General features: G+C 39.0%; 1 protein-coding gene across 4 annotated transcripts in view; it reads left to right on the forward strand.

Annotated features, from left to right (window-relative positions):
- RALGAPB (Ral GTPase activating protein non-catalytic subunit beta) overlaps positions 1–18,159 on the forward strand; it is a 100,518-nt gene that overhangs the window by 17,664 nt on the left and 64,695 nt on the right. For all 4 annotated transcript variants that reach the window (XM_060284528.1, XM_060284529.1, XM_030830609.2 and 1 more), the window contains exons 2-6: positions 1,817–2,032; positions 5,764–5,966; positions 13,236–13,399; positions 14,974–15,160; positions 18,013–18,144. In XM_060284528.1, the coding sequence (XP_060140511.1) occupies positions 1,847–2,032; positions 5,764–5,966; positions 13,236–13,399; positions 14,974–15,160; positions 18,013–18,144 (872 nt within the window). In that variant the 5' untranslated portion in view covers positions 1,817–1,846. The remainder of the gene's footprint in view (positions 1–1,816; positions 2,033–5,763; positions 5,967–13,235; positions 13,400–14,973; positions 15,161–18,012; positions 18,145–18,159) is intronic.

An 18,159-nucleotide genomic window follows, 5' to 3' on the forward strand; every position in this document is an offset into this window, starting at 1 on the left:
TCAAATCCCGCTAGCCTTCAAAGTCTGATTCTCTAGGAATTCCTCCTCCCGTTGCTGGACCCCCAGGTTGGGAAGCCTGACGTGGGGCTCAGAACCTTCACTCCAGTGGGCGGACTTCTGTGGTGTAAATGTTCTCCAGTCTGTGAGTCACCCACCCGGCAGTTATGGGATTTGATTTTACTGTGATTGTGCCCCTCCTACCATCTCATTGCGGCTTCTCCTTTGTCTTTGGATGTGGGGTATCTTTTTTGGTATTCCAGTGTCTTTGTGTTGATGATTGTCCAGCAAGCTAGTTGTCATTCTGGTGTTCTCACAAGAGGGAGTGAGAGCACGTCCTTCTACTTCGTCATCTTGGTTCAGGGCCACAAATTTTCCTGTCCGTTTTTGAGAGTGCTTATTTTAGGGCGGTGGTGCTGGGGGCAGGGGGAACATCAGGATATCCTTAGGGGGGTTCCTTATAAATCCTAAGGAAATTGAGGCAACTTTAACAGTCAGTCGCATCCACCCATCCTTCACATTGTAGGTACCTTGTTCGATTCTGGTGCATCCTTTCTGCCTTCCCATTTTCAGGGCCTCTTGGTTCAGAGGAGGACCATATCCTCTTGAAAAACACTGATACTTATTGAGCTGGAATGAGGCTTTGTAAGATAAAATTAAACAAAGCTACCAGTTTGAAGAAAAACTAGTTTAAGGGATAGAACTTTTTAAAGCTTAAGTGTATCCTTAAACTCTGCTGGCTGGGCAAACAGATTTCAGAGCAAGTAGAAAATGAAAGTTAATAGAAATTAATTGGAAAGCACTAACCATCCTTGATTCTACTCATGAGTATGGCATTTATGATTGTAATATTTACATTGCATTCATATAGATATGTTTTCTGTGGCTAAAGTTTCTCATTTGTATGGTAGACTTAGATATCTTTTCATGGAGAATATACAGCATAGGGAAAAGCAGGACATGTCATGGATAATGTATAGTTTAGTGAGGGGCAGTACATGCTATGGTTAAGAGCATGGTCCCTGGAGCCTAACAGATGTGGACTCAAAACCCACCTCTACCATGCTATAGTTGTGAAGCCTCAGGGAAGCAGCAGACCTCTCTATGCCTCAGTTTTTTCATCTGTGAATTAGGGATAGCATTATTTAATTTTCATAGAGTTGTGTGATTTCATGAGTAGTGTGTAGTAAATGCTCAGTAAGTGGCAGGTCTTTACATGTTTTCTGAAGGACATTGACTTCCAGGGGACCCATTACCAGAAGAATGTATGCCACTGCTGTAGAGAATGAAATATTCTCAAAGAATTTTATGTCTGATTTGAGGGCATTGGTGGGAAATTGCAGGGGTATGTTTCTAGCAAGTAATAGGTACTTGGAAACTGTTGACTGAAAAATCTGGGGCCTAGAGTAAACCCTTTCCTTTGTCTCCCTTTCCTACTTAGAGCATTCCCTTCTTCTGTCTTTTTCTATTCTGGAACATGAAATGTAGAAGGTTCCCTCATGCTGTGAGTGTACCAAATTTGATTATTTTATCCCCTTGCGCGGTGATCATCTGCCCCAGCTCTACTCTGGGCTCCTGAGGGCTCTTTTGGGGAGGTGCTCAGAGAGCTGCTTCCCAGGGTTTGCCTTTCCTACCTGATCTCACTAAGAGGCTGTTTAGGACATTCTCAAGACATTTAAATGTTTTTTTTCCTCAGTCTTCTCAAGGCAATATATTTACAGCTTCTTTATCTTGCTATGTAGGGTAAATATGTATTTTACTAAGTTTTATTAGTTTGCAGCAATATAGTTTGACTTGTAATTCTCTTTTGTCTTTTCAGGTGCCATTTGGATAGTCCTTTAGCGGCACGATGTACTCTGAGTGGAGGTCGCTGCATTTGGTGATTCAGAATGATCAGGGCCACACCAGTGTGCTACACAGCTATCCAGAGAGCGTTGGGCGAGAGGTGGCCAATGCGGTGGTTCATCCTCTCGGGCAGGCCTTAGGTACCCTTTCAGCGGCTGGTGGTGAGAGTTTGTTGAAAACTGACAAAGAAGTAAGTGTTTTTTCATTTCATTCTACTCTGTGAAAATATAAGTTTGTTACAGAAGAATCATTTTTCTAACATTTTCTTTTTAAGTGGATTTCTGCTCAGTGTAGTGTGACGTCTTAATTTGACCGTATTTGGGTTGAGGGTTGGGGTCCAGAGTCTGTGGGAGTTATGAGGAATAGGTTGTACCATTGTGCTGTTGGGACTTCCTGCTAGCTGGACCCAGTTCTCCACTTGAGCTGTGAGCTGAGACAGAGACTTGCCTGTCAGGTCCCTTTCCCTAAGTTTTAGGCTTAGTCTTCAGATTTCAATTCAGAGGTTGTGTTTGGAAGGTCTTCATTCCTACGTGTAGATGGCCTCTGACTGAAGGCCCATCTTGTGTTGTCTTCGGGCTACACATGTGTGCTGCACTTGAGGCTCTCCCTCTGTCTCCATCCCAGTCTACCCTTGTCTGACTTCTAGGTTTAAGAGTGCTACAGAGCAGCTAAGTCTGTATAGCTGTGAGCCCACGTGGTTGGAATGGGGGTTGTGTTTGCTGTTCCTAAAGATGAGGAGCTTTTGGAGTGGCTTGGCCTAGAGCTGGTCCTCTGTTTTTGGGTTCAGGGGACGGGGCTGAAGTTAAGTTGCCAGTGGGGAGTCATGAAGGGGCCCTGAGAATGGAGTGATACAGAGCTTGCTAGTATGAGGTCTGGCTAAGATCGGGATTAGAACTTGTCCCCTGTGCTTGAGGACGTTCATACAACCTTTAGGCTTTGGGTTTACCTGTTTCTCAGACACCGCACCGTTTTTCACTTACATTTTGATTTCTTGTGAAGGAGAGATTAGGCTTAATCTAGATATAAGACAACTCTAGTTAGGAGACTAAGGTTTATAGCTCAGGAAGTATTTTATTTACCCTCTGTAGGCCAAAGAGCCTGGGTTGCCAAAGGGGAAGCCCCTCATACTGAGGAGCATTTTCTTCTCAGAGTGCCCTGGCAGAGACTTACCCCGAGGACCAGGACTTGTCCTGCGCACTCTCTTCTTGGTGTCTGTAATTCCTTCTGCCCTCTCCTGGGAAGAGATGGCATGTGAGTAGATAAAGGTGCTCAGTGCAGCCCTTGTTTTTTCTCCTTTCCTACCCTCAAAAGGATATGAGAGAATAGGTCTTGAATCCAGTGTTCTCTCGAATTATACAATTGAACTATTGTGTGAAGATATTACCAAAGATACCTTCTCCTTGGTCTTTCCTGTGATAATTAGGGACTTGCAACCTGTTTTAAAATTCTTTCTCTTGTTCAGCTAAATCCCACCCCCTCCATACCCCTTCCCACCTCATTTGTCACAGCTTCACTGTGTTTTTATAGTCACTCTTAACATTTATTGCTGTTATATGTTACTTTCTATTATATTGTTGTTATGTATTTTCTACCCTTAGCCTTTGTAGTTCTGAGGTTAAAAATTTCAGTACATGTATTTATCTTGTTAGATTCAGCTTTAGTTTTAAGCTATTATAATCTTTTTTTAAAATTATTTTATTTATTTATGTTTGGCTGTGTTGGGTCTTCGTTGCTGTGCGCGGGCTTTCTCTAGTTGTGGCGAGCAGGGTCTACTCTTCATTGCGGTGCATGGGCTTCTTATTGGGGTGGCTCCTCTTGTTGTGAAGCACGGGCTCTAGGCATGCGGGCTTCAGTAGTTGTGGTGCATGGGCTTCAGTAGTTGTGGCTCGCAGGCTCTAGAGCGCAGGCTCAGTAGTTGTGGCACACGTAAGTGCTCCACGGCATGTGGGATCTTCCGGGACCAGGGCTTGAACCCGTGTCCCCTGCATTGGCAGGCGAATTCTTAACCACTGCGCCACCAGGGAAGCCCAAAGCTGTTATAATCTTTTTGAATCCTGAATTTCTATTTAACAAGTTAGTTTTTTTTTTTTTTAGCTTTGTGATATCTACAAATGGTCAGCATGTAATCTGTTTTTCTCCAAGTTAAAATCTTGGCAGAGCCTTTGGCATGCCATTGGGCATCTTCTTCCAAAATGATCTTGGTACAGTAATCCACTGCTATTCTGACATGTTATTTTGACCAGTTACAAATCCAACCATTCTACCTCCTTCTGGGCTGTATCTTTCCATCTTGTCCACAAGGACCAAATTTCTTGTTAAAGCCCAGTTCCCCCTTTGCCAGAGAAGGCTGTTAATGGCATGGTGAGAATAGCTTTAGATTTCTAGTTGGAAGACTAGATTTTCAGCTCCAGCATTTCCAAACGAGTGCCATGGTCCAAATTGCTTAATTTGCTAAACTTCAGTTTTCTTATGTATGAAATGAGGATGGGGACTTCCCTGGCGGTCCAGTGATTAAGACTCCACGCTTCCCTGGCGGTCCAGTGGTTAAGACTCCACGCTCCCACTGCAGGGGGTACACGTTTGATCCCTAGTTGGGGGACTAAGATCCCACGAGCCATGCAGTGTGGCCAGAAAATAAAAATAAAAAATAAAAATAAAATGAGGATAGTTTACCCTCTCACACCAGTTATTTTGATGTTTAGATAATATTTATGAAAGTACCTCAGAAACTGGTTTTAAATCAGTGCCAGGTTTCTACATTTGTCAGCTGCCTTCATAGTAACCCTCTTAATAAAGGAAAGAAGCTTGTCTGGCATGACTTATTCTTTTTGAGCAGGCTGGTTCTCAGTGACCCTGCTTCCCTTTCATAAGTGCTCACTGATCATCTGCTTAGTAATTTGTCCCAGAGTTTTGTCTGGAATTCACTTAAACTTTCCAGTCTACATTATCTGGAATATAGTTTCATCCTCTTTTGCAAATTAGGCCATTTCCCCTTTCTCATTGTGCCGTATTCGTTCATGACTGCAAGCAGTGGGTCAGCAGTCTCTTAGGCACCTTCTCTCGGCCCCTGTGATTCAGACAGGTGAGGAGGCTGGAACTTGTTTAGTGCAGCCAAGTGCCTTTTTAAGATCTTACCCAGCTTCAGTCCCTTCTGACCTCTGTTTGTTCTTGGCCTTGCATTTAAAATATTGTTTTCTTTGCCAATGAAAATAGTCACAAAATAAGAGTTGGGCAGTTCATCTTCCTTCCTGTTGTTTGTTAAAGTTGCATAATCTGGAAATGGAATATAATTAAATTTATGTAAGTGATTTCCTAAATGACACACATACCTGCATGCAAATTAAGTGGAGAAAAATATCTAAAATTTTCTATTTCTGTGCCTCCGATCTCTGTGGAAAATCAAGATGACCTGTACTTTTTATTTTACAGAGCAAACAATAATAATATTTAAGGAGTGAAAGCCAACATAGGCTTAATTAGAAATAAGTAATTTATTTTCTTCTTAAATCTTTTGCTTAGGAAACGTTGTCTATGTCTTTTTTTTTTTTTTTTGCGGTACGCGGGCCTCTCACTGTTGTGGCCTCTCTCGTTGCGGAGCACAGGCTCCGGACGCGCAGGCTCAGCGGCCATGGCTCACGAGACCAGCCGCTCCGCGGCATGTGGGATCTTCCCGGACCGGGGCACAAACCCGTGTCCCCTGCATCGGCAGGCAGACGCTCAACCACTGCACCACCAGGGAAGCCCCCTGATTATGTCTTATACATGGAAAGTACATTCTGTAGAATTAATCTGATGTATGTTGAGATGAATATACTTCAGTTGAGAGGTTTTTGACAATAAGAGGTTAACATTTTAAATCAATCTACTGATATACAGATAGGAATGTGTAATAATTCTATATGTATATTTTTTTTTGTTTAGGTAAAATGGACCATGGAAGTAATTTGCTATGGACTGACCCTTCCATTGGACGGAGAGACTGTAAAATATTGTGTTGATGTATATACTGACTGGATTATGGCTTTAGTGTTGCCGAAAGATTCTATTCCATTGCCAGTTATTAAAGAGCCTAATCTATATGTTCAAAGTATACTAAAACACCTGCAGAATCTTTTTGTACCAAGGTAAGCTATACTAGTCTATCTGGCCTGTTATTAGGATCATAATAAACTACTCATCAATGTTACTTTTTTATATTATGGGAACTGATTTCATTGTTAGACCTTTGAACAGTAACTTTCATTACTTGTTCAGTTAAAGAGTGTGTTAATATGAATGAGAGAGATGGGCTTATATAATGTTTACTAGGACTCTTTAACAAGTGTGTGTTCATTTTAACGGCTTTTGGCTTTGCTTCTAAGATCTGATAGCTATTAGATGTTAAAATACTGTGACCCCTTTCCCTTCCAGTCAAAAAAACCCATACTTTTGCCTAACATAATTCTTGTCTCCACTTAAGCTAATGGCGACTAAGCCATCTACCTTAAAATGAATCTTTCTTATGAGAGAATGAAGACATTGAAGTAAGCAGATTTGAAATTATAGGCACATTTGTAGTAGACCAAAAGAATACTCTTGACAGTTTGTTATTGAGTTTTTCCCCTATCTCTGCGGCAGAGACCTTAAATATTGTAATGTAAGATTGCCTTACTTGTGCCTAAAACATTTTTTTCCCATTCTAAAAGAATTATATGTCACTATAAAGGATTTTGGAAATATAGAAAATAATGGAGAAGAGAGCATTAGTTGCCTACCTATTTGTAGGGATTTCCTTTGAGAAAAATCTGTTTTCAGCTGTTTTTTATGTCTGTGGAAGGGGCAAGTGGGCTTCCCTCCTTTTGGAAAAGTTCTGGTTAGGGCTTTTGATCTGTCAGATGATGAGGACTTTGAGTCATCCAAAAACCAGCCCTGTAAATTTTAACTTTTTAAATTTAGAAGGAAGATTACTTTGGAAAAATCTGAATTAAAAAAGAGGACTCTCCATTAAGAGCTCTGGTCTATAGGATCAGTTGTACAAAGATACCTCAAGATATTGCAGGTTTGGTTGCAGACCACCACAATAAAGCGATCATTGAAATAAAGCAAGTCACATGAATTTTTTGGTTTCCCAGTGCGTAAAAGTTTTTATACTGTACTGTAGTCTGTAAATATGCAATAGCATTATGTCTAAAAAAACAATTACATGTCTTGATTAAAAAATACTAGCATTGCTGAAAAATGCTAACCATCTGAGCCTTTAGTGAACTGAAATCTTTTTGCTGGTGGAGGGTTCTGCCTCAATGCGATGGCTGCTGACTGATCAGGGTGGTGGTTGCTGAAGCTTGGGTGGCTGTGGCGATGTGTTAAAATAAGACAGCAGTGAAGTCTGCCACATTGATTTACTCTTCAGTTCATGAATGATTTGTCTGTAGCATGCAATGTTGTTTTTTTTTTTTTTTTGTGCTGTACGCGGGCCTCTCACTATTGTGGCCTCTCCCGCTGCAGAGCACAGGCTCCGGACGCACAGGCTCAGCGGCCATGGCTCACGGGCCCAGCCGCTCCACAGTATGTGGGATCTTCCCGGACCGGGGCACGAACCTGTGTCCCCTGCATTGGCAGACGGACTCTCAACCACTGCGCCACCAGGGAAGGCCCTGCAATGTTGTTTGATAGCATTTTATCTACAGTAGTTCTTTCAAAATTGGAGTTAATCCTCTCAGACCCTGCTGCCGCTTTATCAACTAAGTTTATGTAATATTCTAAATTCTTTGTTGTCATTTCAATAATTTTCACAGCATCTTCACCGGGAGTAGATTCCATCTCAGGAAACCACTTTCTCTGCTCATCCATAAGAAGCAACTCCTCTTCCATTAAAGTTTTATTATGAGATTGCAGCAATTCAGTCATGTCTTCGCGCTCCACTTCTGATTTTAGTTCTCTTATTATTTCTGCCACATCTGCATTTACTTCCACCACTGAAGTCTTGAGCCTGTCAAAGTCATCCGTGAGGGTTGAAATCAGCTTCTTCCAGACTCTTATTAATATTGATGTTTTGATCTCTTCCCATGACATAAATATTCTTAATGCCATTTAGAATGGTGAATCCTTTCCAGAGGGTTTTCAATTTCCTTTGCCCAGATCCATCAGAGGAATCGCTGTCTGTGGCAGCTATAGTCTTAAGAAATGTATTTCTTAAATAATAAAACTTGAAAGTCGGAATTGCTCCTTGATCCGTGGGCAGCAGAATGGATTTTGGGTTAGCAGGCAGACATTTATCTTGTTGTACATCTCAGTGTTGACTGAAAAAAATGCACAGTCGAAAAGATGAGAATTATGTTTTATTCGGTGGACTTACTGAAGACTATAGCCCGGATACTGTTTCTCAGTTCTGAGGGGCTGTTCCGGAGAGGTAAGGGAGGAGCGAGGATGTATAGGAGTTTTGCTGGGAAAAAAACAAAACTGTGTAGTGGAACATCAAAAGATTACTGCTAATCAAAAAACAGACATCTCAAGTTAATGATTTTAGTGCCCTTCTGTGTATGGGAAGCTGCAAGAGTTTGGGTTCATTGAAATTATTCCTTTGGTATGCATCTTAACTACCTAGGGCCACTATTTTCTTTCTCTCTGTCCTGAAGTCCCCTCAGGGTGCACCATGGGGGTGGGGGGGGGCAGCTGCAGTGGCTGATGGCTTTATGGCCACAATATTGTTTGTTTACTGAAATGGCAGGTGACATTCTTTGTCCACATCCATTAGAGCTCTTGGTGACCCAGGTGCATTGTTAATGAGCAGTAATATTTTGAAAGGCATCTTTTCTTCTGAGCAGTAGGTCTCACCAGTGGGCTTAAAATGTTGTAAACAGATGTGCCGGCATCTAGGCTTTATTTCATTTATATGGCACAGGCAGAGTAGATTTAGCATAATTTTTAGGGGCCCTAGGATTTTCAGAATGGTGAATGAGCATTGGCTTCAACTTGAAGTCACCAGCTGCATTAGCCCCTAACCAGAGAGTCAGCTTGACCTTTGAAGCTTTGAAGCCAGGAGTTGACTTCTCTCTAGCTATGAAAGTCCTAGATGGCATCTTCTTCCAATAGAAGGCTGTAGGCTGTTTTGTCTCCATTGAAAATCTGTTCTTTAGTGTGGCCACTCTAATTATCTTGGCTAGATCTTCTGGATAACTTGCTACAGCTTTTACATTAGCAGTTGCCGCTTCATCTTGCACTTTTTTTTTTCTTTTAAATGGAGGTATTTCCTTAAACTTCATGAACCAGCCTCTGCTGGCTTCAGACTTTCCTTCTGCAGCTTCCTCACTGCTCTCAGCCTTCATAGAACTGAAGAGAGTTAGGGGCTTGCTCTGGATTAGGCTTTGGCTTAAGGCAGTGTTGTGGCTGGTTTGATCTTCTATCCAGACACTAAAACTTGCTTCATATCAGTAGTAAGCCTGTTTCTCTTCGTATCATTTGTGTGTTCACTGGAGTAGCACTTTTGATATCCTTCAAGAACTTTTCGTTTGCATTCACAATTTGGCTAATTGGTGCAAGAAGCCTAGCTTCCAGCCTGTCTTGGCTTTTGACTTGCCTTCCTCACTAAGCTTAATCATTTCTACCTTTTTACAATGTTGTGTTAGATTCTGGTGTACAGCAGTGATTCAGTTTTTTGTATATATATACACACACACGCATACATATATAAACACACACATATGTATATTCTTTTTCAGATTCTTTTCCATTATAGGTTATTACAGGGTACTGAATATGGTTCCCTGTGCTATAAGGTAGGTCCTTGTTGTTTCTAGCTTTTGATTTAAAGTGAGAGACATGATTCTTCCTTTCACTTGAACACTAAGAGGCCACTGTAGGGTTATTAAATGGCCTAATTTTAATATTGCTATCTCTCAGGGAATAGGGAGGCCTGAGGGGAGAGAGAGAGCAGGAAAACGGCTGGTTGGTGGAGCAGTCAGAACACACACAACATTTATCAGTTAAGTTCGCTGTCTTATATGGGCGTGGTTTGTAGTGCCCCAAAACAATTACAATCACCATAACAGATATAATAATGAAAATATTGCAAGAATTACCAAAATGTGCCACAGAGACACAAAGTGAGCAAATGCAGTTGGAAAAATGGTGCCGATAGACTTGCTCAATCAATGCAGGATTGCCACAAGTCTTCAGTTTGTAAAAAACCTGCAATATCTGTGAAGTGCAACAGAATGAAGTGCAATACAGTGAGGTATGCCTGTAAACTCCTTATCTTGTGTGAAATGCCTGCTGTAATCTGGCCCCTAACCAGATTAGCTGCTGCTAATTCTGCGTGAGCCCTGCTCTTTGGTCAGACTCATAAATTAAACATTCTCCCAAGACTCCTTAAAGATCTTCTCCATCATTACCTACTCTTTTTCCATCCTCATCCTCCTCTCCCTGTCCTAGATGTGTCCTAGTTGTCCACATCTCTCTCTTGATGGTTCATCTTAAATTCAGCCTTACCTCATCATCCAGGCCCATAGTGATCACACCTTCTTTGAGCCTGTAGGGTACTTCCTGTGTACTTCTTGTATCTCTCCAGTTTTATTGCTTATCTTTTAAAATGTGTATGTCTCATTTCCCCATCTAACCAACTTGAGGGTAGGAACTAGGTTGTATATAGTTTGGACTTCCACAGCACCTAGAGCAGTACTGGTATTACATTAGGGTGAATAAAATGCTGGTTGCTTATATTTATTGATTTCAAATAGAATTATAACAGGAAATGATGGGAAGTAAGTGACATATTGTTTGTGGCTAAGCAGGTTCTTCTAAAATGATGTAATACTTTTAATGCTTTCTTGTCATCCCATTTAGGAGACTAATTTACTAGGTTTTTTCTTAGTGCGTGGGACAGTCTCATGGATAGTACTGTCACTGTGTTTCTTTCCTCTTTGTACTCTTACCAACTCTCAGTGCTCAGTTTGTATTGATGAGAAAAATCAATGACATTTGAGTTAATTAGGCTTTTGCTTTGGCTTTTCTCTTTTGAGAAACATGACTACCTTATAAATTGTTCATCTTACTGTTTGGTAGTTAGCTTATTTTCTCAAAAGTGTGTGTGTGTGCATACTTCTGAGTATGCAGAAGTGCTGAACTGAGTATTAGAGTTCTCATGGCCAGTAATGTCTTAGGGAGCTGAATATTTTCAGTGCTAAATATTGGGAGTTATGATCTCATCTCCTATTACTGGAAGTTTCATTTTTTTAAAATTCAGATAGTTCATAAAATTGTCATCAAGTTTACTTAGTTAGTTGTTTTTATGAAAACTAACACTCAGAATAGAGGAAACAGCCTCTACTACTTCGCTAGAGATTAAGTCAGAGTGGATGTAGCCTTTCTCTTTTTGCCTATCAGGTTTTTTTTTGCATAATTGAGTGAAGAGTGACCCATCATTTAAAATTGATTAGTGTCTTCATTGCTCAAATAAACTTCTTTAGAAAATGTGATGTTCTTCTAAAGCAGTGGTTGGCAAACTTTTTGTGAAGAGTCATATAGTAAATATTTTAGCCTTTGTGGGCCATATGGTGTCTGTCACAACTATTCAACTCTGCTGGTGTAGGGAAGCAGCCATAGATGATATATAAATAAATGAGCATGGTTGTGTTCCAATAAAACTTTATTTACAGAAACAGATATCAGGCCAGATTTGACCCATTGGCCATACATAATTCACCACCCCATGTTTTAGAACAGTTTTCTGAAGTTCACAAGTTGCTTTTGAAAATATTAAGGGGAAAGAAATATTTTTAGTGTTTAGACCTTTCTGTTTATTTTTCAGTAAAGATTACCTTGTTTCTCTTAGCTGTAGAAACTTGGACACTGCTCTTAAATTTAGGCTGTCTGAGTGAGACTACAGTACCTAAGGAACAGATGTTTCCTTTTCTGCCACTGGGCAGGTGGTACCTAGAAAGGGTGGGTAGGCCTGGGTTACCATTTGGGAGGCTTCTAATGTCATTGCTATCTTGCATGAGTGTCACCCCCAGGACTGCTAGTGGTATTTTTATTTCTTATTCTCGGTTCCCTCTTACATGGCTACATGAGGTTTGGGGCTGTTACGTATTTCTTACTCTTCAGTAGCCAGAGCAACAGACACAAGCTTGAGCCTCATGGCTTCCCATGGACTGGATTCACATCAAACTGAACATGGGACATCTTCCTGCTCTTGGGGACTCTTGGCTTTTCCTAAGTGAATGTCTCATCATTTTACTTTAGATCTGACTTCTTTAGGGAAAACTTAAGGTTGTCATTTTTTTGCAACTCCAGTGTAAGTTTCTGGTTTTCTGGGTCATGGCCCAGAATCTGAGAATCTTTATTCTAAGGTTGTGATGGGAGTTCTAAGGGCACTCACTTCAATTTCTGGATTTCTTGAGGCAGCTCTGCGATTCCCTGCTCTCATTCAGACATGTTTTATGAATTTGTAACATGAGTCATAATATATAGAAACTTGGCCTCAAGATTTATTTCAGTAGTATTAGTTACTTGTCTTGGGTTTCACATGAGAACTCCGGAGGGCAGTTCAGCATTTGCTGGTACAGTGGGTTTACTACGATTCTTGAAATTCTCAAGGTGATCCACTTTGGACAGTGGGGATAAGGGCTGGAGCTTGGACCTGATATATTGATCTAATTCTGTTGGAGAAAAATGGTCCTGTGGACTAAAAAGCGTTATAAAACTGTTCTTTGGGAGTATCTTGGGTACCTTTGGAGCCCCCATCTTGCGTTATGTTGCCTTTTTTTTTGTAGAGCAGCAGTAGCAGGTGCTCATTTCTGAGGCAATTGCCTCTATATCTCGTCAGTTTTGGGGATCTGTTAGGATATTCCATTCTGTAGGCTCTTCTCTAGCAGACATTAGCTTCAGAGGGACTTGTGAGCACTATGAAATCACGTGCAGAATTCTTGTAAATGTGTGTTTAAAATTTTTTAGAAGAATACAAAGGCCATTCTGCTGTGTGAGCAGTGGAAGTGGCTGTGGGTATTTACTCATTCATTCAGCAGAAACCTATTGAGTATCTGTTGTATGCGCCAGGCACATTTCACACTTAGAAAATCTAGAGGTGAAGTTTACTTTCTATTATCCTCTAAAAATCTAGAGGTGAAGTTTACTTTCTATTATCCTCTAAAAATCTAGAGGTGAAGTTTACTTTCTATTATCCTCTATCTCCACAGGAGCTCTTCAGGCTTTATAAGAGTGGTAGGCTGAGATCCCAGAGGGCCAAACTGTATGACGAGGAAGTAGCTTTGAACTGAAGAGGGTGCACCTAATTCTGTCTGCTGACGCTGTTAGGGAGTATCATTGGATCATTGCTTGCTGTGTCCAAAAGTCGCCTGTCCGTAACTGTTGCATTCTCTCCTCAAGGCTTGTCAGTGATGTCTGTTTGTCTTCTTCAGACAGGAACAGGGCTCCAGTCAGATCCGACTATGCTTACAGGTCCTGAGAGCCATTCAGAAACTGGCCCGTGAGTCATCCATTATGGCCCGAGAAACCTGGGAAGTCTTACTGTTGTTTCTTCTGCAGATTAATGACATACTTTTAGCACCACCAACTGTTCAAGGTTTGTTAATTTTTTTCTAATTTATTTCTGAGCTCCAAATGCTGTTTACTTTTAGACTCAATGAGTAGTAGACTCTGTGGGGATATAAATTTTGACACTACAGTTGACAAACCAAGATGAACAGTTCTTAGAATGGAAAACCCTCAAAGGCACAATGGAAAGTTATGTTACCTTCAGTGATGATTTTGCTAATATAGTGAGGGGCTCAGTGAATTAGTGCATGTTTGATAATGACAGTAACAGTAGCTTGTTCAGTATATTAGGATAGAGCCTATATACGAAACAACTCATGTACCTGATTACAAAGTAGTTATCCAGGTAGACTCTGAAAACTTGATAGCTAGAAGATATTTTGTTTAGCAAATGAACCCTACAGAATCTTAAAGTGTTCTATTTGGAAGTATGACAGTATGTCATTCATTGCCTAGCCATTAAAAAGCCTCCAATTTTATAAGACTTTAGAGTGTATTTTAGACATCCTGCTTTGTATGCACAGTATACACAGACAATAAGTTGATATTCTAGTTCCAAGTTCCCTTATTGCTTATTCATCTGTGTAGTCCCTTTGCTAACACATGTGAGTGTGCTTGTGCTCTCACACAAATGCAGTGTCCAGGAAGATATCTTAAAAAAACCCTAGAATTTTAGTGTTGCAAGGGACCCCATAATAGGAATACCCTGTCTGGTATTGATGATAGCTGGCCAGACACAGATAGTGTGTCTCTCTGCTACACACTCCCCATGGCAGGGATTTCAGCACCATAAGGCAGGCAATCCATCCACTTCTGGGGCTTATTATTGTTGAAACTTCATTTTTGCCCATTTGAAATAGGAATCCTTAGAACTTTTCCTTCTCGTCCCAAGTTTGTCTTTTGGAGCTATGCAGAGTACAGACCACTGCTGTTCTTCCTAGTTCCAGGGCTTGGAACAGAGGAGCCGCTCGGTTTTCATGGTTGAGGCTCTGTCCTGCCCAGTACCAGTCGTTTGGCTCCCTTCTTTGTCTCCCTCTCCCTTGAAGGGTCGCTTTCAAACACCTGAAGGATTTTATAGCAAAGTTTAGAGGTAAAAAGTCTTGGGTATTTGTTCTGATTCCTTTACTTATTGGCTGTGTGAACTTGGGCAAGTTACTTAAATTTCCTGAACCTGTTTTCTCATCTTCAAAATGGGTATAATCGATAATTGGTTAGAGATTATAAATGCCTATCCTGCAGAATTAATGTGTATGAGCTGTGTGCACGGAAACTGACTCATAGCAGTCGTTCATTATAGACACTCATCCTTTCTTTTCTTCCCTCTGTACTCCTTGTCCCACTGCTGGAAGATTAAGATCTGCAATACGAACCGAGCAGGGCCACTTGAAAACTTTCAAAGTGATAATGGGTTGATATATCCATGATTTCCTTCATAGGAGCTTCTAAGAATAGTTTTTTGCTCTCTCTGTTAAGTGATTATTTGAAAGTCAAAACTTAACATTGCAGTTATTTTAATTTTTTGACCAGTTCTCCCAAGTCAGTGAATTAAAGATTCTGCTTTACAAATAAGTATGCCAAAGATGTTTTCTTTTTGTTGGTAAGGTGGCATTGCTGAGAATCTAGCAGAGAAGTTGATTGGTGTTCTCTTTGAGGTTTGGTTACTAGCTTGTACTCGGTGCTTCCCAACACCTCCTTACTGGAAAACAGCCAAGGAGATGGTGGCTAACTGGAGGCACCACCCAGCAGTGGTGGAGCAGTGGAGCAAGGTCATCTGTGCGCTCACTTCAAGGTAAGTTATCATCATCCACTTGCCTTCCTTCATCCGTCTGACCTTGGGTAGCTTTCCCCTAGTTCTGTGTCTGTCTGGGATTCACAGAGTACATGGTAAAAAGTCTCTATTCTGTGTCTCTCATTACTGTACTTTAGATAGAGAATCAAACCACTTTTTTAAAATAGATGTGTCAGTTTGGCTAGTGCCTGTCTAATCTAAAACATTTTAGATTAAGCAGGTTTTGGAGAGGCAGATAAATTCTGAGCCCTACCACTCCCACCCCCAAAATCCCACTCTTATTCTGATTATTAAAATATTCATGATCATTATTTTTAAAAAACAAACCAAAGAAAGGTATAACAGAAAGAGTTAAGTTCACCAGAAGTCTTATTATATATGTTTATACATAATTTTACAGAAATAGGAGCATACTATAATGTTCTTCTGTGTAACCAAAGTAGGCAGTATTTTATTATAATAATTTAACTTTTTTTTTTTTTTTTTTTTACCATTTATATATAATGCCATCACTATTCTGTGAGTAAACTGTTAGGCTTCATTTTTTTCAGACTTGTTTTTTTCATTTCTTTTAATATGACTCTAAAAGTTGAGCATTCTTTTTTTTAAAATTTATTTACTTATTTATTTTTGGCTGTGTTGGGTCTTCGTTGCTGCGTGCAGGCTTTCTCTAGTTGCAGCGAGTGGGAGCCACTCTTCGATGAGGTGCACAGGCTTCTCATTGCGGTGGCTTCTCTTGTTGCGGAGCAAGGGCTCGTGGCACGCGGGCTCTAGAGCGCAGGCTCAGTAGTTGTGGCGCACGGGGTTAGTTGCTCCGTGGCGTGTGGGATCTTCCCGGACCAGGGCTCGAACCCTTGTCCCCTGCATTGGCAGGTGGATTCTTAACCACTGCGCCACCAGGGAAGCCCTGAGCATTCTTTTTTAAACATAATCACAATACCATTTATCACACCTAAACAAAATGTTAATAGTTTGTTAATATTGGTTAGCTGTTGAGTGTTCAGATGTCCCTGAATGTCTCAATTTTTTTTATAGTTGATTCCATTGAATCAGAACACAAACAAGGTTTGGATGTTGTATTTAGTTGACGTGTTTCTTAAGCCTATTTTAAACTGTAGGTTACTGTTCTCTCATTTTTATTTCCTTGCAGTTTTTTTGTTGAACTGGATTGTTTGTCTTATAGAATGCTTCACATTTTGGATTTTTCTGATTATGTCCTAGTTGTGTTAATTAGCATGTTCCTCTGTCCCCTGTATTTCCTGTCGACTGGTGGTTAGATCTAGAGACTTGATCTGATTCAGATTTGATTGGGGGTGGGGTAGTGGTGGAGGTGAGAACAGATCATTCGTAGGTGGTATCATGTATCAGAAGGTAGACTGGTCATTTTGAGAGTTAATAAATGTTTATCTCTTTATCATCGTTTAAACTAAGATGAAGGTTTGGAGTATTCTGTTGATTCTGGTATATCTTTGTGAATGTCAATATTATGAATCTATTTTTAAATAATATATCATTTTATCTTGATTATAAAAGCAATACATGCTTATAATAGAAAATTTGGAAGATGTAGGAGGAAATATCCATCACTTACAAATAACCAAAGTTTGAATGTATTTTTCCTGTTTTCTCTTTTTTAAAAAATAAATTTGAGATTATTTGATATAGTATTATCTGCTTTTTTTATTTGTTGTCTGATTCTTGTCCCAGTAATTACATGTACCTTTTTTCTTCTTAAATAGATCTCAAGATCATTTTTTAATGGCTTTATAGTTTTTCATTTTATAAATGGAATTATAATTCATTTAATAATTTCCCTGCTGTTTTGATATTTAAGTTTTTCCCTGTGTTTTAAAAATATTGTTGATATGTGAGTACTTTATACATAGTCTTTGTGTATATTCTGGTTATTTTATTAAGACATAATCTTTAGATTATATAACTATAATATAGATTATAATCTATTCTAATTATAATAGGTTAATAATTGGGTCAAAGGGCTTTGAACAGTTTTAATACATTTGGAATATTAATATTTAGTTAAGTAATTGAATTGTCAAATTCATTTTATGGCACACACACCATAAATTCTAAACTTCATTTAAAGTTATATAGCAGTTATTATGAATAGATTATAGCTTAGTTGTGTTGAAGGCATTTGCAGTGCAATGAATCTTTTAAAAATAATTTAAAGAATTTATTATTTATATTACATGACTAATTAATCAACATAAGCATAATTGTGTATTATATGATTTGTTATTTGCAATTTTAAAGTAAACTTTTAGGTAATTTTTAATTTTATAAAGTAATATTTGATTTGTAATTTATGTTATAGTATATATTATAAAATTATATTATGTATAATTATATACACCATTGTATGTTACATGTTATACATATAATGTTATATACAAGATGTATTATAAAATTTATGAGATATAATATTTAATTTATAAAATCACTTATTTGATAATTATAATAAAATCATAAGTAAAATAAAATTACAGTTAAATACATAAATTTATAAAATGATAAAGAAGTTTTATAAGTAAATAAAATAAATTTATAAATTATATAACTTAAAAATATATGAACTAAATTATAAATAACATTAATTATTTAAAAATAGAAATACATGTTTTAAAAAATCCTTTATAAAACTGGAAATCCTCTTCCAGTTTATCTGTTTTATAAACAAGGGTTTTCATTTATTTTATTCACTTCAGTGAGGTATAATACAAGTTTCATCTATTTTCTCTTATCATATTTCTCTTAGTATATTTTAATGTTTGAATGTATTTTCCATTCTGTTACAAAATGAACTTGATGGTATGATTTTTTTTATTTTCTAGATTGCTACGCTTTACATATGGTCCTTCATTTCCTCCATTTAAAGTTCCCGATGAAGATGCCAGTCTGATCCCTCCTGAAATGGATAATGAGTGTGTTGCACAGACATGGTTTCGCTTTTTACATATGTTAAGGTACTGTTGTTGTTG

This window comes from Globicephala melas, chromosome 15 (assembly GCF_963455315.2).
Source record: "Globicephala melas chromosome 15, mGloMel1.2, whole genome shotgun sequence".
NCBI lineage: Eukaryota > Metazoa > Chordata > Mammalia > Artiodactyla > Delphinidae > Globicephala > Globicephala melas.